Source organism: Glycine soja, chromosome 14, assembly GCF_004193775.1.
Source record: "Glycine soja cultivar W05 chromosome 14, ASM419377v2, whole genome shotgun sequence".
NCBI classification, from domain to species: Eukaryota; Viridiplantae; Streptophyta; class Magnoliopsida; order Fabales; family Fabaceae; genus Glycine; species Glycine soja.
Genome location: NC_041015.1, coordinates 8,069,950 through 8,093,787, shown reverse-complemented (window position 1 = coordinate 8,093,787; position 23,838 = coordinate 8,069,950). Strand labels below are relative to the sequence as shown.

General features: G+C 32.2%; 3 protein-coding genes and 1 long non-coding RNA gene across 14 annotated transcripts; 1 reads left to right on the top strand and 3 right to left on the bottom strand.

The window, feature by feature from the left end:
• The first annotated feature begins 512 nt into the window (after positions 1-512).
• On the top strand, positions 513-2,969 carry LOC114385023. Of its 2 annotated transcripts, none has more exons than XM_028344953.1 (4): positions 513-698; positions 1,422-1,527; positions 1,813-1,868; positions 2,736-2,969. In XM_028344953.1, exons 1-3 carry the CDS (start codon positions 589-591, stop codon positions 1,825-1,827), a joined length of 231 nt encoding a protein of 76 aa, XP_028200754.1. In that variant the 5' UTR covers positions 513-588; the 3' UTR covers positions 1,828-1,868; positions 2,736-2,969. The 2 variants fall into 2 exon arrangements, with proteins under 2 accessions (XP_028200754.1, XP_028200753.1); XM_028344952.1 differs by having other exon boundaries at positions 1,813-1,873.
• A 422-nt stretch (positions 2,970-3,391) lies between these two features.
• LOC114385022 (protein NPGR1-like) lies at positions 3,392-7,960 on the bottom strand. 3 transcript variants are annotated; one of them, XM_028344951.1, is made up of 7 exons: positions 7,359-7,960; positions 7,009-7,052; positions 6,595-6,899; positions 6,213-6,471; positions 4,688-5,907; positions 4,211-4,358; positions 3,392-4,081 (listed from the first exon to the last, which is right to left on the bottom strand). In XM_028344951.1, exons 3-7 carry the CDS (start codon positions 6,787-6,789, stop codon positions 3,771-3,773), a joined length of 2,133 nt encoding a protein of 710 aa, XP_028200752.1. In that variant the 5' UTR covers positions 6,790-6,899; positions 7,009-7,052; positions 7,359-7,960; the 3' UTR covers positions 3,392-3,770. The 3 variants fall into 3 exon arrangements, with proteins under 3 accessions (XP_028200752.1, XP_028200750.1, XP_028200749.1); XM_028344949.1 differs by lacking the exon at positions 7,009-7,052 and having other exon boundaries at positions 7,053-7,960; XM_028344948.1 differs by lacking the exon at positions 7,009-7,052.
• Positions 7,961-10,966: 3,006 nt separating this feature from the next.
• Positions 10,967-17,036, bottom strand: LOC114385407 (interferon-related developmental regulator 1-like). 2 transcript variants are annotated; one of them, XM_028345474.1, is made up of 14 exons: positions 16,720-17,036; positions 16,330-16,510; positions 15,867-15,947; positions 15,017-15,111; positions 14,831-14,946; positions 14,321-14,431; positions 14,033-14,142; positions 13,006-13,315; positions 12,692-12,769; positions 12,549-12,599; positions 12,375-12,464; positions 12,155-12,232; positions 11,489-11,567; positions 10,967-11,322 (listed from the first exon to the last, which is right to left on the bottom strand). In XM_028345474.1, exons 1-13 carry the CDS (start codon positions 16,727-16,729, stop codon positions 11,523-11,525), a joined length of 1,356 nt encoding a protein of 451 aa, XP_028201275.1. In that variant the 5' UTR covers positions 16,730-17,036; the 3' UTR covers positions 10,967-11,322; positions 11,489-11,522. The 2 variants fall into 2 exon arrangements, with proteins under 2 accessions (XP_028201275.1, XP_028201276.1); XM_028345475.1 differs by having other exon boundaries at positions 16,330-16,399; positions 16,720-17,035.
• Positions 17,037-19,536: 2,500 nt separating this feature from the next.
• Positions 19,537-23,191, bottom strand: LOC114383522. 7 transcript variants are annotated; one of them, XR_003660533.1, is made up of 4 exons: positions 23,026-23,191; positions 21,934-22,064; positions 20,354-20,416; positions 19,537-20,232 (listed from the first exon to the last, which is right to left on the bottom strand). It is a non-coding gene; the product is annotated as an uncharacterized LOC114383522 (long non-coding RNA). The 7 variants fall into 7 exon arrangements; XR_003660530.1 differs by having other exon boundaries at positions 20,354-22,064; XR_003660534.1 differs by lacking the exon at positions 19,537-20,232 and having other exon boundaries at positions 20,239-20,416; positions 20,778-22,064.
• Positions 23,192-23,838: the final 647 nt, after the last annotated feature.

Sequence of the window (23,838 nt, the reverse complement as noted above, 5' to 3'; positions counted from 1 at the left end):
GTTTCATTTTAAAAAATAAAATTCCCTTTTAAAAGTTAAAATATTTTTTTTTCAAAAAAAAAACATGCAAAGTATATACAACTCATTAGTGAATAGTGCAATTATTTTTTGGTACATCTATTTTCATTTTTGTAGGTAGTAATATTATCTATTACTATTATTAAAAATAATTATCTCATTTAATGTATATATTTATTATTTCTAATTCGTCTTTTAATTATTTTTAAAAATTATTTATAATAACAAGTGGTTACTGTTTAATAATTTTTTAACATGACAATTATTACAATTATATCTAACTAAAAAACAGTTATTAAATATAATTTTTTCAGTTATTGTACCAAAGAATGATTTTACAGTTAACTTGCGTAGTAGTAATTAATGAATAAGCAATCCCATGCTTCAAATGAAAACGTGGAAGCACACAGTCACAAACTGAACGCGGAATAAACACGTGGACTTGGAAATCTAACCCTCCTTCCTTAAATTTTGCAACCTTAAATAGTATTTTACTCATGGTGATAGAAATTGTAAGAGAAAGAGAAAGCCCAGATCACAGAAGCAGAGGAAGAGAGAGAAACACCAAAGATGGGTCTTTGCTTTGGTTGCTTCGGCGTAGACAAACGCATGAGCAAGGAAGAAGAGAGATTGGCCTCTGAAGAAGCGCGTGCCAAAGCTGCTGAAGCCGCACAGAAAAGGTTTTACCTTTATCCATTCCTCAATTTTCCCTTTTTTTATTAATTCAATTTCGTGAATATTCTCAATTCCTGCAAAAAAGTAAAATATACTGATTTGGTTTTTTATTTGTATACCCACATGGTATAGTTAGATCCTTAATCATTGTAGTACTTGTGTTGATTAAATATGTATATGCTTTTGATTTCTCTTTTGCTTTTATTTCTAGCCAGTCACACTTTTTGGTGTTTTTTTTATCCCTTCAGAACATTATGAACCCCAATTTTAAATAAATTAAAGAAAAAGTGAATTTTGCTAACTATTGTCTAAACTTCAATTCAGTATAATATTTTTTTTACAGTTTCAAGGCCTTAATTTTGTTTTTAGAGCTCATTGCTGCTAAGTAATTCATTCCATACACTACAGACATTAAACAACTATCTCAAATCACAATCATTAGGGAAAATTCAATTTCAATGTCCAGGGGGATTATTTTCTTCATGTCACTGTTAGGTACTACTACATGTTCTGAAATGTGTTTGTGGAAGTAGTCACAATAGAAAATGCGTGCAAGGCTCACTGCAATTAACAAATAGATAATGGAATGAAGTCTACTTTTAGAAATGGGGGTGAAGCATGAAACAACCAGAGACATTTGAATGTTGTTATAAAGGTTTTTTATTGGTTAATGAATGCATAGGTAAAGTAACTGTAGACAAACTTATAGGTTTTGATTGGAATTATAGGCAAGAGCAATTTGAGAATTCTGCAGCAGGACGAGCTGCTCGTGCACAGCAACAAGCAATGGCAAAGCAATCTGCAAATACCAACAAAGGCGAACCAGTTCTAAAGGTTGGTTTGGTGATTCAAGATGCCACTTATGGTTTTGGCAACTATTGATACTGAAATTATATCTGCTAAAGTATTGTCATATAATTCTGGAGATAGATTCAGTGCTTCTTTATTAAGTGTTTATTGCTATTAGCTTTTTAATTTCTTTAAGAATGTCATTGCCCTGTAATATGCTGCTCTCTTGCCCATGCTTTTTGACTAACAATCTTCAAATAGATATGTACCATACTCATTTTATTAGACCTCACTAATGCGATATTTGGACTCTTTCAATTGTGGATGCAGTGGCAAATGAGTTGAGGTTAGACATTCTGTCAGTTGGAGTTAACTTTTTATTACGTGTAAGGTGAATGATCTATCTGATGAATTCTACTTTTGCTCATTTATTTAGTAATGCAATTTAGTTTAGTTTTAAATTCTATGAAAAATAACTCTTTTATTATTTAGCATTAACATGTATTAATGTATATGAAAATATGTAGACATGGTAGATGTCGAGGATAAAAGTTTTGAGTTTATGCTTTCTTTGGACACCAATTTGGAGAAATGTGAAGAAACCTAATCTAAACAGACAAAAGCACTTTTGGTCTCTCTCTCTTTTTTTTTGGCTGTAAACAAGATTTACATTAACAAAAGTTTAATGTCTAAAGTAGTGCTGCTTGCTGTCCAAATTTCAGTGGAAAAAAAAACAGATCGTTTTGAGTATACATTTCAATAAAATGTTATTGATAATTAAATTTGTACTTTTTTATGAACATTTTGTTCAAGCACTGTATATGTAGTAATATAGCAGTATCTGCAAAATGCTACTCAACTACACTGGCCCTTCTTTCACATGAACACAGTAATTAAAAATTTAAAATGCAAGGGGGAGGGTAGCAAAATATTTGGTTTCTGATTTAGACTAGGTTCATTCGGTTGCTTTCAATCAATATTCCATTTTTTTTGGAGTAAATCTGTCATTTAGAAATCTTCCTCTAAACTAGGCAAAAACAAACTGACATACCCATTACTGAATCTTTCCAACTCAGTTGAATTAGTTTAACTTCACTGACTGCTTCACACACTGATATTATGTTTGTACATTGTGAAAGATATAGTGATAAAGTAAAAACCAATATCAAGTACCTTTTGATTTTGCTGAATGTAAATGTCTCTTTATTGTTTTGATCATTTTGTTTCATTTGTTTTCTTTTCGTGTGTTACAGTATCGATGACAGGTCCAACCAGAATTATATGCTCTGCATGCTTCCCTTGTTCCGAAGATGTAAAGATCTTTATTGCAATAATTGTATCACAAGCGCGATTTGTTGTTTTCCAGACCAAGAAATAATGTTTGAATGTAAATTTGTAAAGAAATCGTGGTGAATGGAAACCGGGATAAATAGAGATTGTAGTTTCATTTGATTTTTTTTACCCTCCATTGCATGACATTTTTGCAACTCCATTTACTTTCTACAAACATTTAACTCATCTTGTTTACTTTACCAGCTTTAAACATCTTACATATATAGAATGAGTGAAGCCAGCCTTTAAAATGATAACTCTAAAATTGTGCTTTATTTAATTTGCGCGAGTATTGTCAGTAGGACTAAAAACCTTCTGTCCTACTCCATCTTCGGCTACTCTAAGAATAAAGTCTAATTTTTCAACTTATTTTGAAAAAAAAATTGTATAATTGTCAGTTTTCTGGAAGTGTTTTTGAAAATAAGCAAAATCATAGTGGTAAAAAAGTTATTTAACCAATCACTTAAAGAAATTCTTATCACATGAGCTTTAAGTTATAAGTATTACTTTTTCTAAAGTAAGGTGTGTGTTATACAAAAAGAATGAAGAGTTATAACTATCAATTGAAGGCGCAGGCTGAGACTTAAAGTAGTCAATTAGCAACACAAGCTATATTTGTGTGTGAACTTTACGTACAGGGATTAACCTCACCTGACACCTCAAAGGAGACCCAAAAAACTATAGTACATTCTGCTTGACATTATGTTATAAAGAATTCTATACCACTTGGGAAGCCAAACTTCTGTCCTTCCGTGTCAAATGTGAAGGACATTCCATTGGAACATAATGAAGTAAATCTATAAATAAGTAGCTAGATATAACTACTATATAGGTTTCTCAACAAATATTAACCATGGGTACGTTTTCTTTTCCATCAGTTGCTGCTCATGGTTTTTTGTATAATGCTCTTGGTTGAACTCAACCACAAAAACTTAACAGTACTCCCAAGGTCTCGGTCACTCAAATTTTTGCACTGGAGCTGAAAGCTTCAGCTCATATGCAGCTTGAAAGCAATCTGCCGCTTGTTGTAACGAGCCTTCCATTTTTGAAACCAATCCAAGGTTAAACCATGCATCATGGTTTGTGGGGTCTAATCTCAAAGCATTCATTAAAAAGCTTCTTGCTATTGGAAGTGATTGCATTCCAAGTTTAAGTAACAATTTTGCTGTTGAAATAATACTGGGAATGTAATCCGGTTCTATTGACAACGAGACTGAGAAGGAAACAAAGGCCTCCTTATGCAAAGATTGAGCTTCAAACAACAACCCTGTCATTATCACAACCAGGTAATTGCAGATTGGTGATTTGTTAAGTTATGGTGCTGTAAACACAAAACACAGAAACATACAGCAGTTCAACAATGAAAACATGAACACTCAGGTGTCAGGTTCCATACCAGTAATATGCCAACTTCTGGGAGAAAAAAATTCTATCAACTGGGCCTTGTCAACACAAGCTTTTGCATCAAGAAAGGAACTAATATCTGCATAAATGGTAGCCAAATCCTGCCAAGCTTCCATTTCCAACTTCTGTTCTGTTAATGCCTGCAAACAGATGAAAAGTCAAGAAGGGAAATTCTTCTCACAGATTCAGAAGACGAATTAAATACTTACACATGCAATATTCAAAACTGTCCTAGTCATAAATAATATTTTACTATAAGCATTGGATGTTGGACCAGAAAAATGAAAATTTCTAGCACATAATCAGGTAGGGAACTATTTGTTAATGCTTTTAAATTTAATTAACTAGTCTCATTTCTCAGCAACTTCCAACAGACAAAAGTAATGCTTGATTTGCTTCTTTAGTCAATTTTAATACAAGTCTATACAATGGATATTGTAGTGTTATTCCCTTGAACAATAATACAAACCTCATGCCTGAATGTCTTAGCTTGTAGCCAATGCTCTTTTCTTGCTTCAATTACAGCTAGCAAGATTCTGTAGGTCTCAATTGCTTGCTTGGGTTGCTGCTGAGTAATTTGAAGTACAGCTTTCAGTCTCAGTAGTTCTAACTGATCTATACTGCCAGCCTCATCTAAAGCAAAATCAACTATAGTTTTGGCGTCCTGAAACCGCTGCTGTGCTGATACTATGAGTGCTAACAGCTGCCAACCTCTTCTTGAGCTGCCAGCCATCATGTCTGAGTAAATCATTATATTGTCATAAGCTGCATTTAGATTTCTTTGAATTGCGTTTTCCAGTCCAAGGCTGAACATCACTTCTGGGTCATTATTTCCATTTAGGGCAGCATCACTTAGAAACTTCAAAGACTCTCTTTGAAATATAATTCTTTCAGAATCCAGTACAGATGTTCTAGCAGCAGCTCCATGGCAAATGCCAAGAAATTTTTGGCCCTGACCCAAAAAATGCTTATTTTGATGTTTGGCTAGATCAATAACTTCCTGTGATAATTTAATTCCTTCACGAGCATGGTTTGGATTTAGAGAATACAGCTTTGCACCAAACAAAAATGAAGGAAAATGGGGTCTATGCTTTGCTTCAGAACTACCACAAGCCTTCCTCAAAAGGTTCAAGGCTATATCATTCTGTCCTGCTGCACTGTAACAAAGAGCAAGAAAGTACCACCTCTCGGCTCGATCATAAACACCTGGAAGGATCTTCTCTACATGATCCGCTAATGATTCAAACATCCCAGTAATTGAAAGTGAAAATGTAAGATTATCCATTATTTCAGGGTCCCAATCTATTTCCTGAAGTGCCATCTTTCCTGAAAGTATTAATAGCAAAAGTATAGCCTCTTCAGTGCCACTCATAGGTGTTGTTAGACCATTCACTTGCAACTGAGGGGGCAGGTTTACTTCAACACCTCCATAGAGTAGTGTGGTAGCTAAATCTTTTTGCACACAGGCCAACCTCCGCGGCTCCAAATTCCAGGGCTTGACTAGAGCCCGCCGATAAGCAGTGACAGCTTCATCTGGCAAACCTGCCTTGATCCATAGATTTGGAAGCAACTCCAATGCTCTGTGGAACATTTCTTGCAACTTACAAGCTTCACCAATACCCTCAGGCATTCCATTAGGAAGAGCAGATTCAACTGTATCCACAGCAATTCTGCACTCCTTTGCAGCCTCTGGTAAATAAGAAAGCAGCAATAATTAGAATCCGCAGCCTTGAGTGCCAAACCACACATGTGTAAGTAGCTTCTTCTCAGGCCAAAAAACAGAAAAAACTTATACATAATACATAACACATAATGTAGCTACATTCATAATGCATTGATGCTAATATGAGCAATTGTTCAAGATTGTCTTAACAATAGAGTAAAACTTTCAATATCCTACATGCAAAAGTTACAGCTCTTAGCAAGAGCATGCTAAATCAAACAAAATACAAGAATATGTAAAACATCTGAAAGAGATATGAAGGTGGTGATACCAGTGTATCGCCCAAGTTCTTCTAAGGATTTGGATTTAAGCAAAATCGCCTCAAGAAGCAGGCTTACTGAATGCATTGACATCACATTAGGAAGCCCATTATCCACCTTGGAACGTGGCTTTCTTTGTTTGATTCTTTCAGCTATAGCCCTTATCATCCTTGGGGCCAAAGCCCTTATGTCTATACCCTCAAAAACTTGAAGGGCGGCATCAAAGTTCCCTCTTTGATATTCAAGCCTCCCCAACAAAGCCCGAGCTTCCTTCAATTCACCAGAAAAGAGAAATTAAAATCAAACAGTAGTCTTATGTTAACAGAAAATAATTTCACAACATGCAACTTTGACAAATAATTTCACAAAGTAAGTTACACTAATTCCTACTACCTCATAGTTTAATGAGAGAGCTTCTTTTAAAGTAGATTCAACATCTTCTACTTGTGTTTCATCAAATTTGGATTCCCAATCCCCAGTCCTTGAAGAAAGGCCACTTGCAGAGAAATCCCTTGTTGCCAAGGAGTCTGGTGACCGTGGTGGCGCCTCTTCAAATTTGAATTGCTCCCCGGAACAAGCACACAACATCTTCCAAAAAGTGTGGATTTCAAAGTGAACCCAACACAAATGACTTCTCGCTTCTCAGTGCACCCTTTCACAAGGGGCTCAGCTCAACACCTTCAACAAACACGGTTCTTCTGAAATTCAACAATGCATTACAATTTGTAAATAAATACGTGAACACAGTTGAAATGTTTGGGGTGGACTATCATTACTATTGACAATGCCACATAACATTGGTCTTACCTTTAAGTAGCAAAATGAAGAATATCACAAAGTACCCTTTATACCTTAAATTTGAAATTTCACAACGCGTGTCATGAAACGATTGACAGAACATAATAGTGCTAAGAATAACACGTTCATGTAACGGAAAACCAAACCAGTAACCACATAACTTATGGGAACACAGAAAAAGGGAAAGGGAGAAAAGAGACACAGATATGACAGATTTTTCAAAGGTAATGATGGATGTCATAAGAAAGAGAGGAAAGGAAGAAAGGTTTTCTAGATAAACACGGGTGGACATGTGAAAGCTGAGAAAGGAGAGAGAACAAACAAACAATAATAAGAACACTACAGTGCCTTGGACTTACCATAGCTCAGATTCCAAAGACCTGAACCTTATCAGTGTTTGACGCCATGAAAGCTACCCTTCTGTTGAACTTTCTGTTTCTATGTTTGGATTACTTGAAATTGGTCCTCATTGGTTAAAAGGACACACCCCCTTAAAAAATTCAAAACTTTTTAAGCCTAAATAAAGAACAACCCAACCAAGAACCAAATAACCAATCCAAAGCTTATAGAAATGTACAGAACTAATTATAAACTAGAATCACAGATCTATCAGACTTTATATAGTATATCTATAGTTTTTAATAATCTCTCACTCTTCAAATGTGGTGCAGAGGAGATGTTGTTGGTAGATTGTTTGAGTTGGTTTCAAGTTTCAACAATGCTGGTGTATGTGTTCACACTTGACACCACACATGATGGTGATAGTGGTATGGGGAAGTAAAGAAAGTGGCTTGAAAGTTGGAGCAAACATTTAAACAGAAGAAAGTGAAATGAAAGGAAAAACAAAGGCAGTGTTGTCGACGTGGGATGCCACCAACAAGAGGCAACAGAGCAAAAGGAACCTCTTCAACCTGTCCCCATTTGGTGTCGCCATAAATGTTGTTTTACTTTCGTAGCTTTTTGTCAGTCAGTGTATCTAAAACATACATAAATAATGATTTGGATATGGTTGAAAACTTGAAATACTCCACTTTGAAATAATCAAAGAGAAATGTTAAAAGGAAACCTTCTTTTGAAATTTATTCGAAAAATACAAAAAAATTATGGATTTCACTTGATTGAAGAAGTCTAACTGAATAGATTCAATAATAATATACGTAAGTTTTTAGAGCAGTAATTTTTTAAAACAGAAGAATTTTTAAAATTATTTTGCTGACAATTAAACTCATTGATTTATATATAATTTTATATGACAATTTAAATTATTTATAAAAAATCTAAAATATAATTTATATATTTTAAAAAATTATTAATTATAATTTATAAGTATAATTATATAACAAATATTTATCTTATACAATACACAAACTAAAATATTAATTAAAACTAAAAGTTAGTTTATTAATAAAGAGAAAAATACATGTAAGATTTAATTTAAAACAATAATATTTTGCTGATGAAAGTTAATGGTATATAACTAATTTGAATAAAAAAGAATGATATAATTTTTTTAGATTTGTTAAACAATAATGTTATTTCGACGAATGTTAAGTTGCACAACTCCATGAATCAATTATGTGAGTCAATTTTCTTTTTCAAATAAATATTAATTAAAAATATTAGAATAAAAATAAGTTTTTGACACAAATTACACATTCATACAGATTTAACGAACTGTGTTGTTGGTTTTAATGTAATAAAATATATATAATTTTTAATAAAAATATGTGATTATTTTATTTAATATATTTTATATTTTAAAATATTTATAAATAATAAATCTTGGATCCACAAAATGTCTTATTTTGGGCAGTTTGGTATTTTTTGGTTGTAAAAATCATTAATAATTCATTCATAATTAATATTCTTTTAAAAAATCATTTTTGATAGACATTAAAACAAAATTATTTAATCTACTTTGTAATATCATGGAACACAAATAAGATTTTAAGATTTTTAATTTCAATAAACTTATTTTAGTATATATAACAATAACATGAATAATTAATATTATATTATAAGTTATACATGCATTAGAAAAATAATTAAAATTTGATTTTGATAATGACTTTAATTTTTTAAATAAAAACCCTAATTTGTGCACTGTGTAAAACTTTACACTGCATATGCATTAAATTAAAATAAACACTAATTTGTTCTTTAACCAATTTTAAGACACTAGTATCTCTATATCAAAATACTAAAAAAGAAAATAACTTTAGTAAAAAAACATTTTAAAGGATTTTTATTATTTTATATTCATAAAAGAGTTTAATTTTTATATAATGTGAACATAATTCTTTCACATTCCTAATTCTCACTAATTTTAAAATTAATCATTTTTTTCAACTAGGATGGTTTTTTTATTAGTGGAAATTTATATATTTTTGCTCAGCAACGAACTAAATCCTTGACACTAGGATGGTTTAAGAGAGAAGTAATAGGATGAAAACGATTTTTTTAAAAAAATGAGTATGGATCTCATGTTTTTATCAGTTTACTTTAATTTAAATATATATTATTTTCTTTCCATTCTACTAAATTCACCCTCAAAGAAACCGGAACAAATTTACCGATTTTTTCGGCTGAATTTCCTTAAACAATGGTTGATAAAACTATGATAAGTCATGCGTTAATCAAGCTTGTTTGTTTTCCAAAAGAAAAAATATTTTAACCATTTTAAGTTTTGACAGTCAATGAAAATTTTCAAGTTAGTGGTTGGGAAAAAGAAGCAATGATGCTAGCAGAACATTCAAAAGGAAGCACATGGAGAAATCCATGGAACAGAACTCAAGTGAGGTGGCTATCACGTGGAGCTGAGTGATTTCATGGGAATCTATTGAGTGAAGGTTAAAAAAGAAAGAAGCATGGAGTGAATCTTTGGCTTTTGTTTTGTCGTTAGCTAATTTTCTACATACTCGTGTCATGTCACCTTCCTCATACTTCATACTTTACAGCTTCAACGCATTTCCCAATTTTTATTCTGAAATTATTGAGTTTTGATTAATAAGTCAAGCCCATAAATTTACTTAGAGGAACAAAACTTTTTAACTCTTTGTTTTTTCTATTAAAGAAAAAACTATTAAATTAAAAAAGTTAACTAGCAAATGTAAATAATATTACTATTGTATTAATATTTCTAATACTTTTTAGATTATATATTTGTTTTTTATTAGAGATTATATATTTGTTACTTTATTTAAAGTTTTAAACTAGCTATTTTTAAGTCTATTAATCTATTTCGAGATTAAAAAAATTAACCCATTTAAAATATTACGATGAAGTGCATTTTTTAATAAACTTTCAAGCCAAAACTTGAAAGAGTCATACCAAATCGGCAAATCTTAAAAAAAGACATTAAATAAATAATAATTTTGATAAATCAAGCTTAGACTCTATAAAGTGTAAAATTTAACATAATTCATATAATTTTTTATCCCAGACAATCTTTAAAGGTATATTACCTGCTACAGCAGGTTTTTTTTTTTTTTTCAATAGCCAAGAGCCCTTGTATAAGAAAAACTATCCCAACTCTGTGTCAACTTTGTTATAGGCCTACTGCTTTCTTGATGCAGGGCAACCAGCACTGAAGCAGATGCTGTTAAGACATGCATGAACTACCAGTTAAATCACTTCCAGATCCTCATTTTATGGGGGCAAATCACAATCCTCTCACGTTAAACTCATATCTTGACTAGTGGCTATACCTTTCTCATTTTTTTGCAACCCATACACATCCTCAACAGTTTCTTCCAGTTTAGCCTAATCCAACTCACCAGCCCCCTAACAACCTCTAATGTGTTTGGAAGCGTTCTCATAATGTGCGCATATAAAAAAAAAGGGCAAAAGCTATTTGAGTTTGGATCTCCTCATGTAACATTTTATGTCCAGGGAAATCTCATCCCTTAATTAAAAATTAGAGTTAAAATTTAAATAATAGAAAAAGGGGGGCACGAGATTTTGATAGTAGAAATTTTCATGGAAAGAATCCAAGTAAAAATCTCACTGGAGAAGATCCATTTATGAATAAACAGAAGAGAAATTTACTTGTAAAAAATTACTCAACTTTTTATACAACTAATAAAAAAAAAAAAAAAAAAGAGAAACCGCCTTGACGAAGCAGTGTTGGAAGCAAACGCTGATATCTTCAATTTGAAACTAGAATAAAGGAAAACTCACGCTATGTAACCTCAGCAGATTATACACAGACGAGGCTTTTGAGTCATGGCACGGCAATATATCACTCACTGATTGCACTGAAATTAGCTTTATAATAGACTTCTTTTATTGCATTACAATGTATAATCTCAATCGCTGTTACCGCTGCAAATGAAGAATCATTTTGGATGTCATTAACGTGCATGCATCACGAAAACATCATGTCAAGCTGGCATAGAAATAATTTTCCTAGCCATTAAGTCAAAAGGGCTGGAGAGCAGAAAAAAATGAAGTATAAAATTAATGATCGAATTATCAAATGAACACAAACCCTGCTAATTATTAGATGTCCCTCTCAAAACGCATCAGTCATCAACCATATTGGCTGCGTAGTGACCCAAGTTTCTGCCCTGTAATTTACCAGGACAAAAAGAAAATGAAGGAAACAAAATTCAGTACGGAATGACTAATTGACTATTAAGGGTAACCCCATACGATGACTGCATAAATGGCAAAGCATGATTATACTAACAGCCGTATTTGCAACTACGACCAAATTTGGAAACCACTGAAAAAACACCAATAACTATTGACACTCAACTGTGTACAGAAATTTTATAGTTACATGTGTAATAAACAGTCTAGACAAATAGATTGAGAAAATTAGTTTGAAATCCCTCCAAGAAGATTTTGTCAAACAGATTGAATACTCTTATTGGCTCAGTTCACAAGAATCTCTCACCTCAGAAATCCCCCACATTCAAATTGAGAGGGAGCCTTAGCTCACTCCAAGGTCAGGACTGAGGAAGGCAAGCCGTGTTTTTCACATGGCACAAGCAAGTAAGCAACAACTCACCCCTTGTTTCTTGCAGCAAAAATTATCATAGTTGTCTAGTAATTTCATATGGTATTCAAAGTACCCCATTCTTAACCATTAACCAAGCATTTTAAACAGGAAAATAAGACTTAATGATCTTCATATGGCAAGGAAACCAACCTCAGATAACAACCGTTGCTTATTAAGTAATTGGGTCCTAGCCTTGTTCTGAACTGAATTTGGAGACTTAAACATTCTCTGCAGGAAGGAGAATGATGCAGATCAGCACACAATGACAAGACACGGGGGAAAAGTATATAACATGACAAAGTAGCCAACAGATAAGAGGACATTCAGTAACAAAAATGACAGTGAAACACAATCAGTCATAGAAACCAACCTTCTCACCACTAGACATCCGATGTTCATTGTTATTAAGATATCTTCTCTTGGGTGTGAAATTAAATACTTCTTGAAGGAACTCATTTTCCTGATTCACCAAGGAAGAAGAAGGGCAAATGAAAAATGTTAAATTAACAACTGAAATGATGAAAAATGCCAAGAGAAAGCCAACCTGCATATGCTTGACGAACCCTCCCCCTAAAAAGTGCTTGAGAAAGTTCAACTGCAAAAAACGCATGTTAAAATGTTAATGCAGAAAAGGAAAGCTTTGTAAGAAAAAAGTTTAAAAAACAGATAAATGAAAAAGCAAAAAACCTGTATCATTTGGGACCATGAAGATGTCTGCAGTGAATCACCACCAATTTTCATTGAAATTTCAGGAGAGTAACCATACTAGTAAGCACAAGGTATTAAAGTAAGGTCAGTAAAGAAGCCTGTGTTCCATAAGCAATATATCTTCTACTAAAAAAGGGTGACCTAGTGCACAAGGCTCCCGCTAAGTGATGTTTGGGGAGGGCGTAAATGTATGTAGCCTTACCCCTACTTAGTGAATCAGGTCACAAGGCAGCAACCTACTTATAGAATATAAATTAGTAAATTACAAAAAATTAAAAAGACAGCTTAAGTACCTCAAAAAAGTCTACGATATCTCGGAACAAGTTCCTCTGATTATTCAGATCTTTCTTAGCAGAACCTTTTCCACCAGCCTCCACAGAAAGGTTTTTGACTTGATTGATGACCTTCGCTTTCAATCCTTGTAAATGGGTATAACTTTCCTGCCGATTAATCTCTTCTTGAGTCATATCACTTGCACCCTTAGAATCAGCAGAAAATTTCTCTGTGATTCCAATCTCAAAAATTACAACCAGTGCTTCGCCAGCAGCAATACGCACAGGCCGGTCTTCCTTGTCTAGAAGACTTGATAAATAAGATATTGAACTGCATTAACAACAAAAGCAATTATTTGGACCTCAGGCAATGAAACAAGCATAAAACACAAAGTAAGGAATTTAAATATTTAATTCAATTGGAGTTTTGAAATGAATTTGAGTCTATTAATTCTAATTTGAAATCAAAATTAAAATTTACACATTAATTTCAATTCCATCATCTAAACTGACCCTTAATGTACTTTTAATTATTATTTTTTTTATCATTTTTCCTGCCCTCCTTTTTGCATGGTATTCCAAGTTGCATTAAGTTGCATGAGAGAAAACTTCTCCAGTATTCATTACACTTCCCAACACAATCTCATCCTCCCTGCCCTGCCCTCCCTTAAACTTCCACTCTAAATCTTCTGGTATTCAAATCCTACACACCCATTTTCATGAGAAAGAGGTCCAAATATTTTTATATTACCAAACTGCCAGTCAACTATAAAAATGGATGCACAGACTCTCTTCATTCTCTTCCCCACTGGCAAGGAAGGAATGAGTCAACAAGTTGGGGACACTATTCAGTAATCTCCAGTGCAGATCTGAACTGCCCTCAAGTTGGGAGTTTAGAGGGGCAAATCCTGCTAAGCACAGTCCCAGATCATCTGTATAACTTAACTATATAAAGCCAATTAAAGGTACATGAAATGCACTATTGCACATTACCTAAAGCTAGTGTGTGATTAAATGAACATGGATACAAAGAAACAGGATTGCTTACTTTTGCCAATTTTTAGAATTTAGCTTCAAATCGCTCATGGTAGATACGAGAAAGGACCAAGCAGATACCACAGCAGTTATTAATGGAGCAGAAGGTTTGACTGCAACTACCTAAACAATGAAATAGCTGAAGCAGTAAATTTAAGGGAGAAAAATTAAGAGCACTAATGAGAAAGAAAGAGCATTCATCATCAAAGGCAACATAGTTATTACCAGAAGCATAATACACTAGGGATGGATAAGCAAAATAGAAATAAAACTAACAAGTATATTTGAAACAGATGCCTACATTGGAACCCAATCTGGGATGAATCACTCGCCACAGTATGTCCATCGATCTCTCTGTTTCCTCTAGACCATTCCCACCAACAAAAGTGATTATAGCCAAGCATTCCAGCAACTATAAAAATAATGGCATTGAACAGAGAAGATTCAGAATCGGTATCTCTAATGAATCAGAAGGCAAATTTTGAGTACAAAAGACTTCCCAGATATCCAAAACTCCTACTTACTGTTAAAATTCATGAGAAAGTAAAACATGAGAAAATGAGTGAAAGTTGAGAGTATTGTGAAATCTTTGGTATTTTGATATCTAACCACTGAGAGCTTGTCCAGAGTATATATATACTCCTGGAATCAATTGAAAATGTAATGATTAGTTACAACTGATTAGAAGTGGAAACATAGAAGAAAACTGACTTCTGAAAGCCAAATGGGTTTGGTCTTCACAGGCTCAATTTACAACAGAAAACAGCAACTACAATAACTACAAAGTAATGTATATCTCTCTAACACATACTGAAGGAATTTTTGTCAAATCTGATTTAGATGTGAGGAATTCATCAAGAGGACGAACTGATTCCTCAAATATTTCACGTGCATTATCACTACACCCGACAGTCAGGGACAACAAACCTACAAAATAATCAAATTGATATTTAATTATACGAAGGCAACATCAAACATAAGTTAATCAAAATCTTACCAATGGCATGTGATGTCAAAGCTATCTCCTTTGCAGATGCCTTTTTGGATCCCTTTTTTATTAAAGCAAGGCACTGATGTAATAAAGTAGCAAATCTGATAAAGGAAAGGACCTCAAGGTTATGATAACCATATATTTAATGAGATAAATGAACAGATGGGTAAGATATAACATCTCTGTACTTAACATGAATACTGTTTGACATTGAAAATGTATCTAGCAACCACCGGGATGGGTAAGAATTCCTGTTCAATACATTCGGCAGACTCTTAAATTTTGCAAGAAATAAACAAAAGTGGGGCTATTGGAACCCCAACTACCTATTCATACTCTCCACTAAATGCTTTTCATCACAATTTCCTAAATTTCTGCCAACTAAATTGCAATTTAGTGATGGAAATAAATTATTTAGTTGAGAGAAATATAGATTTAGAATTTGCAATTAAAAGTGGTCAGTGTGGAATGTGAATAGCCATTGGAAGTGCCAATAGCCACACCCATTATAGAAACACTGCTAAACCAATTTCAGTGCTTTCAGACCTAAATTGAGCTTCCAAACAGGCACTAAGTTGATTTCATCTTTCCTATGCAATCAAAATAGAGTTCAACTCAAAGTCAAAGTTATCCACTGAAGGCCAAAGAAGGAACACTCCACACCCCACAGTTTACAAGATATATGGTTAGGTTAGACAAATCACACATATCAATTATCTTCATGTTACTTTTGCAAGTTGTAACACATAAGGAAATTAACTAGGTAAATGGCATAATCATTATAATGGAATATACCCAGAAGGTTGAATGACAGAAAACTGAGAAATGTTTAAAAAAATAAATGATAGATACTTACTTCTTGTCGACAAACTGATGCTGCATTTTGCTACTGAATGCCCCAATGATCACTGACAACGCTCTCTCCCTCGTGGAATCCCTTTATTCCCAAAAACAGACAAAATTAAAATAAGAATAAGCCAATAAGGGTCTTAAAGTCATAGGGGGGGATATTTTTAAACATCCCGATAAACACTTTTCTCATTCTACTTCCTTAATCAGTGTGGTTAGCATTTGCATAAGAATAAATAATCCATGCATTGACTGTATAAAAAGTCTTCTACATTATCATTCAATTCAATCACAATCTACCGTATAAAAATCATATCACCAATGATTTCTGAATAGTTGACATGAGTTTAGTCTTAAAATCAAATTAGCTCTAATGGCAATTTGCAATGCTAAACCCTTATAATTGGAAAGTGGAAACTTATGTAAGTACAAGTACCTTTTCTCATCTATATATTTAAAAAAAAGGGTACCTTTTTTCATCCAAAGCATCGAGAGCTTGATCGAGCAGAGCATCTTGATCGAAGTGCACTTCTTCGTTCCCTGAGACGGAGACGGAGACGTGATCAGTTCGGGAAGTTGATGACGAACTCACACTACTACTACTATCATCGTCGTTATCCAACATTGCAGTATTTTTACGTTGAGAATTACCTACCCATACATCACCACAACACAACACAACCAACAACTTCAAACTCCATAATTCATTCATTCGTCCCCGAAACGACGACATCATAATGGCATTTAACATTCTCATATTAATTAATTAATTAATTAAGCAATTGTAAGTAACACATGATGGATCAGATAATTAACATAAACCCTAGGAAAAGAAGTAGATTAAGGTGTTTAGTTCTTACGTTTTCCCATAACGGTAGCGGCTCCTACGCTGCTGAGTTTGGTAGTAACTGCTAAGCGTCAGAAGGTGTTACAAGATTGAATGGAAATATGACGGAAAAGTATGATGTGGAAGGAATTGAACGGAACGGAATTGGGAGTGAATGAGGATGATAGAAACAAGTAGAATGGTGGTGGATGATAAGCCATGAAAATAATTCAAGGGAAGAGGGATTGTTTCGGATTCAGAATAAAAACCAGCAGAGAGAGAGAGAGAGAGAGAGAGAGAGAAGGTAAAGAGCTTTGTTTGTTTTTATGTGTGAATTGTGAAGATGAAAAATGAGGAAGGGTTGAGACTTGAAAGGGTATTATTCAAACTAGTGTGGAATATTCGCAATGAGGTGTACCCATGCTCTGTACCGTGCAGTGGTTGCGTGGCACATCACACACCCTTGCCCTTGACTCAATCAATTTTGCTATGGTCTTTTTTTTTTCTTCCTTTAACCGAATTGATTAAAATATATTTTTCATTTTCATAAGAATAAAAAATATATTTTAACTTTAACAAATTAAGTATCTTACAAACTATTATTACATGAGTGCTTTATTGTTGACTCAATATTTAAATTTAATATCATTAAGTTGAAATAATTAACACACAAATTATGTTGATACTGACAATTTTCTTTCGGGAATTATTTGATTGGGAAAAAGAAAGAAAATATTTAAATTAAAACAGAGATAAAGACGTGAAATTTTTTTTTAAAAAAAAACTTTTTATAAAAACTTGAAAATTAAAAAAAGAAATCTTTCTTTCTTCCTATTTGTGAATACATGCATAATGTTTCTTTATTAACATAAAAGAGTTCAACTCATCGATGTAAATATTTTTAATTTGTGAATTCATCAAAAGGTCGGTTTAGCATAGAATTGATAATAATATACGAGAATTTCGATTTATAATATGTGTGAATATTCTTTAAAATCATGATAATTATCTCAGAATTATGATGCTACCATAATTTTTCCATATAACTATATATTATTTCATATTTATCGTAATTTTATAATTAATTTTAACTCATCTCATCATCAGTCTAAGCATACTATTAATTAATGTACACTAGAAAAATTAATGCAGACTGAGAAAAGGTACCTTTAATTTGTGAGTAATAATTTTTTTTATCACACGTGAGTACTAAAATTTTGTCTTCATTAATTAACTTACGGTTAGATTAGTGTAGTAGTCATTAAAAGGAAGGTTAGCTCGTGTTTAGATATCTGTCTCTAGAATGTCATGTTGGAAAAAAAAAGGGTAATTTTGTTCTCAAACATCAATTAGTCTTACATTTTAAGCTTGTTAACCAAAAAATGTTGAAAAATAAATGTTCACACTCATAAATGACCATAAATGATCATCAAAACACAATAAATATTATAATAACAAACACAATAATTATATTTCAGTATCACAAAAATAATTACAAAATTACAATTCAACTCAAATAATGTATTATTTTATAAACTCGATTATCTCACTCAATGATTATAAGAAATAATAAAACTCTCACATATTCTTCTCTTAGCAAACAATAAAGTGATTTTATTTCACAATCTCTTTTCTCACATAATCTCCCTTCATATTGTGTTTTTCCATTAATTATCTTCTCTATTAAAATAAAAATTATCACCAACTATAATAAATAAACTTTTTTGTAAGTTAAAATAAAAATAACTTTTAATATATCTATTCAACTAAAATTCATCTAGTAAAATACATTTTTTTACTTTGTATTAAAATAACGTAAACCTTAATAATAAAAATTTAATTATATATATATATATATATATATATAATCTTTTGACTTAAAACTCTAAAAAATAATATAAGGTGGTAGGGATTAATCTTGATCAAATTTGCCACCGTCTTTCTTAACTTTTATCTCGCAGTTTGATCTTGTGTGTTGCAATAACTTCACGTGCAGTACCTCCAAACCTCGTTAACTGGGGGCAAAATGTGGAACTGGGTGGAAAAACATCTAAAATATAATTATAAATTATAATATAAGATGAGTTAGTTTAACTTAAAGAAATAATTTTAAAATAAATGCTTTTTATTTAAGTATTTTTTTTAATAAGTATATAGAATTTATTTCTTAAAATAAATAAATAAATAAATTTTTTAAGTAAAAATAATTTAGACAAATATACTAAAAATAAAAAAAAATGTTTTATTAAAACAAATAATTATTTCAATAAATAAATTACAATAAACTGTATTATAATAAATATATTATGTGAGTAGGAAGTAATATAATACTCGCACAAACTCATACCCAAACTTGTAAAGTTCTTGAAAAATTTATACTTTTTGTACAAATGATTTATACAAGTATCTATAACTCTATAAGTCTGATTGCTATTGCTATCTGAGCTTAAACTTGGAGGCATTAATTATTCATGGATGATGTGTGACACCAGCAATGGTTTGGTCCGGAGAAATTGGTGGGACAGGATGGTCGAATATGGATGCATCATGCATGTTCAGTGCATCTAAATTAAGCATATATGTGACCTTTTTCTATGTTCTCACTCGGATGATAAAAGTAAGGTAGACTAATAAATGAATTGAGCTGAATTTGTTTGTCTTTACAATTTGGGTGTGAATTATATAAAATGATTTAAAAATTCCAAGTCCCATTAATCAACTAATTTTGCTTTAATGTCCTTTGCAAAGACAATTCTAAAGTTACAGAAGCGAGATGAAATTAAAGTAGAGATATAGTAGTATGAGAAAGAGTTGCCTATTTATCATAGGCACAGCACGGAGGCCAGAGCTATTAGTGAAATAATTTGCAGACCAAATATACTTACTTAGCTTTCCAACTACTATGCAAACATTACCAAAGTCCGAAGCAATCACTGCTAGAAAAGTGCCTATTACATGGAAAATTTTATGTGAATTTTGTAAAAAAATTCGCAAGAAATGCGTTTCCAATGGATTTTCTTACGGATTTAAAATCGCAAGTAAATCCTTCAAAGATTGTACATTTGCAGGAATTTTAAAATTCAAATTTTCTTCCAAAATTCAAATTTTCTGCAAAATAAATAGATACTTTTTTCTGCAGATGTACATTTGCAGGAATTTTCCTAAGGATTTAAAATCTGAAACAAAGTCTGTTGGAAATTTTCCTGCAAATTTTATATCCGTAAGAAATAACCTATAGACTTTGCTTTAGATTTAAATCCGCAGGAAAGTTCTACGAATTTAAAAATTATTTTAAAAAAACTGAAATTTACCAAAAAAAACATCTAAATTTATTTTTAAAATCTATGAAATTTAATTTAATTTTTAAATATATTAATAAAATTATATAATTTACACACATGCTTACTGTGATTTCAAAAATGTAGTTTGTTGGCTTTTCCTTGACTTGTGCCTTTGACAAGGCTTCAAAAGCATTTTGTCCCTCGTATATATGCTGGTGAGCTGAGTTGCACGAGAATTTCCCAATGAAGAGATTCAACAAAAAATCCTTCAGTTTTTATAAACACCAATTTAATACCTCATATAATAAGGAAAGACATATTATTCATCCATAACAAAAGAAAATGGAAATCCTTATGTCCTTAGAAAATGCATTCTAGAAAAGTTACATGCTTTGTTTTGAGAATCCTTGCTTCTTTGAGCTCTTTTATGTGAAAATATTGTAATTTTTCCTGTGCAACAAAAGTCACTAGATCAGTAAAGTAGAACAACGTAGCTCGTGGTTAATATTTCATAACATTAACTCCAGATAAAAATAAATAAAAACCCTTCCCTGTATGATTGAACCTGTGATTAACAATGATCATGATAAATAAATCAAACTAAACAAAAATTGTAGGTCAAATCAATGAATAAGGCACAAATTATGTTTGCCAGAGAAATTTTGAACATCTATCCATGTAGATCTATAAATTAATCTACTCAAATTAACTAAGAAAAAAAAAAGTAGAATTTAGATCATATCAGTCTATAAATTATAAGAACTTAGGCATAAAATAAAAGGGGGGAATGCAGAAAGGTACTTATACTTACTGTGCAGGAATCTCTCCAAACAACTGCAAATAGTCAAATACAAATCATCCGGGCATCAATAGAGACAAACTAAAATTTGAAACTCAGCTCCAAGAGATTAAGGCAAGATTCATAAACATGTATATCTCAGTGTGTATATCAACCACTCTAGAATTTGAAAGTGAGAAGACAGAGGTTCATATATACTATAGTAATGCTTGTAGCATTTTCATGTAGTAGAAGAGTACCTATAACATTATTGTAGCATAAGATATGAAATGGCATCATAGACATACCCGATTATGTCATGAAAAACAAAAGCAACAAAAACTGAAGCAAGGGCTTCATTGAAAAGGATGAGTTTGCCAAAGCAACAAAAGTTCATTAGCAAATGAATTATCATATGCAGTCATCAGCAACAGAACATATAATTGGGAGTATATAATTTGATCTGATATAATCTGGTCACTATTTGATAATTGCAAACATAAATTACTTTGAAACATGATAAAAAGCAATATGGACTAAAATGTAATTATTCTAAAAATAAGAATGTAGGCTTCAATAAGAAGCAATACAAAAGCTTTTTTCCACCAGGTGTAATAAGCTATACAGATCAAATGATAACATTACCCAAGTTGTCATGTCACAAATAAAAGTTTCATTCAGATAAAAAATAAAAAAGATTTACTCTAAATAATCAATAGAGACATGTCCAATACCCTGGTCATCCCATTTCCCATCATCATTCAGACGATATACCTTAACACACTGAAATCCAATTAGAAGAGAGACTAAGTAAAAAGAAATCATCATATATGCCTCTTAACCACAGTTTATAGCAATATAGAAGCAAAGGTTGTAAGAACACATTCCACAGAAATTAACAAGCTTTTCTTGCCACCTGATAGACATATTATAGATCCTTTTGTGTTTTCATTTTTAAAGTCTAGATTTGAAAAGAAAAAAAAAAACACAACACCAAAATGAAAGGGAAAGTGGTCTTCATGATTGCAGACCAAGTGCTATATACAATGCGGATAATGAGAGTGCATTTAAGTAAGAAGCAAGAAGCCTTATCCATATACATTTAACGAAACATGTTTTCTTTTCTCAATGAATATTTGACGGAAGATAATGGAATGAAAACATTGAACAACTCAAAGATATGACTTACAAATGTGACAATGACATGGCATGCTCCTTCCTCAATGTAACTCAAACAATTATCAGATTTTATTCCCCCTCCAACTTGCAGACCGCCTAAATTTTACCAGTCCTCCACGCTAAGTTCAGCCGATGAAAGATCTAAAAGTTTTAAAGCTATCATCAACCATAAAAGACATAGTGATTGTTATATATATAGGCATAGCATAGACACTTTGAAGACCAATACATATGGTCTTGTGTCAACAAAATGGTCAAAACAGAAAAAAAAAAAAAAAAAGTCACCCAATAGGACAATTAAAAAACAAGATGCAATTGAACATTAGCCAAATAATCTATGTCCTGTATCATTTTACTTTTCTACTTTGGAGTGTAAATTCAATCCACGATTAAACTATAGAGGCAGGAAACAAAAGGCACTATATCACTATAGTTTTATAGTAACTAAACTTTTATTTCTTTATAATAATTAGTGAAAGCTTTGAATTGTTATTTAGATAGGTGACACCCTAATACCCCATGACTAACGGAAAAAGCTTTGTACATATAGTGACCACCAAGATAATAGCAACACATCATTAGAAGATTAAATTGAACCATAAGTCCATAACTAATGCACTGCCCAGTGACGCAACAACAACTTCACAAATTCTACCATCACATATTAACGGTAATAAAATTCAAACAGATAAAATATAGAATACTAGAATACTGCATAGTCTTTTCCAAATTGTGTTTGAAATTTTCACTTAATAAAAGAAGTAATAACTCGTTGCGAAAGGAATTATAAGCTAAAAAAAATGACAATCAAATCAATTTCAGTTGAGGCACCACTGCAAAAACTGCATGTCTAAGAACACAATTAAATTACAAACTCCATCATAATCAGATTATACAAATAATATTCAATTGAGAAAATAGAGAATCATAATAATAACAATTATCGAAGCAAACTCCTTCACGAAACGCACATAATGTCACTGTGCAGAAATTTCACGAAACATACAACTGAGGAGCGTACTTCGCAGATTCAAATGAGAAACAGCAAAGCACCGAACGAGAATGAGATAAACGAAGCAACGAGCAAACGACAAATTACAACCTCATTTTTCAAACGTGCAAACTCATAACACTTTTTAGCACCAAAGGAACGAACCTCGAAGCACAACGAAGCTTCTCACCTAATTTTTACTTTAGAAGAAAAGAAAGGGTTAGAAACGAAACCCTAGAAAATTAAGAACAAATGAAGAAGAAAAGAGAGATTGATAGGGCTTACCGATGAAATTAGATATACAAGGGAGAGAACGAGAGACGCAACGCATACTGATATTGGCACTTGCTATTTACACGCTATTTTGCTAACTACACCCCTATGCACCATTTTTGCATCTTGATTTTATTCTGTAGGAACTATTATTTTTCTAGGAAATAAAATTGACAGAAAATTCCGCAGAAACATTACCTGCAAATATATGTCCACAGGAAAATTTGCAGGAAAATTCCTGCAAATTGTTTTCAACAAAAAAATAACAACAAATACCTGCGGATTTTTTTGCATAAAAAACCACAGCAAATACATGTGGATTTTCTTTTCACGACAAAATCCGCAGGAAATTAGCAAATTTCTAATAGTAAATGCCTCAGAGTTCTATACAAGCAGCAAGTGTCATTTAATTTCAGTTACAATACCATATCAGTGCACAAGAAAGACAGAGACACTGACTTAAGCCTAATGTTGTGAGCTTGTGACGGTTTTAAGTTTACCTAACAAAACATAAATAAGTTGGAAAATGAGTGTGATCAATTCAAATCAGATTCCAAGCCACTTACACTTCTAAGGAGGAACCAAATTATGACAACTTCATACATAGACTTCCCGAAGATATTCTTCCACATTACATTATTGATGAAGTTT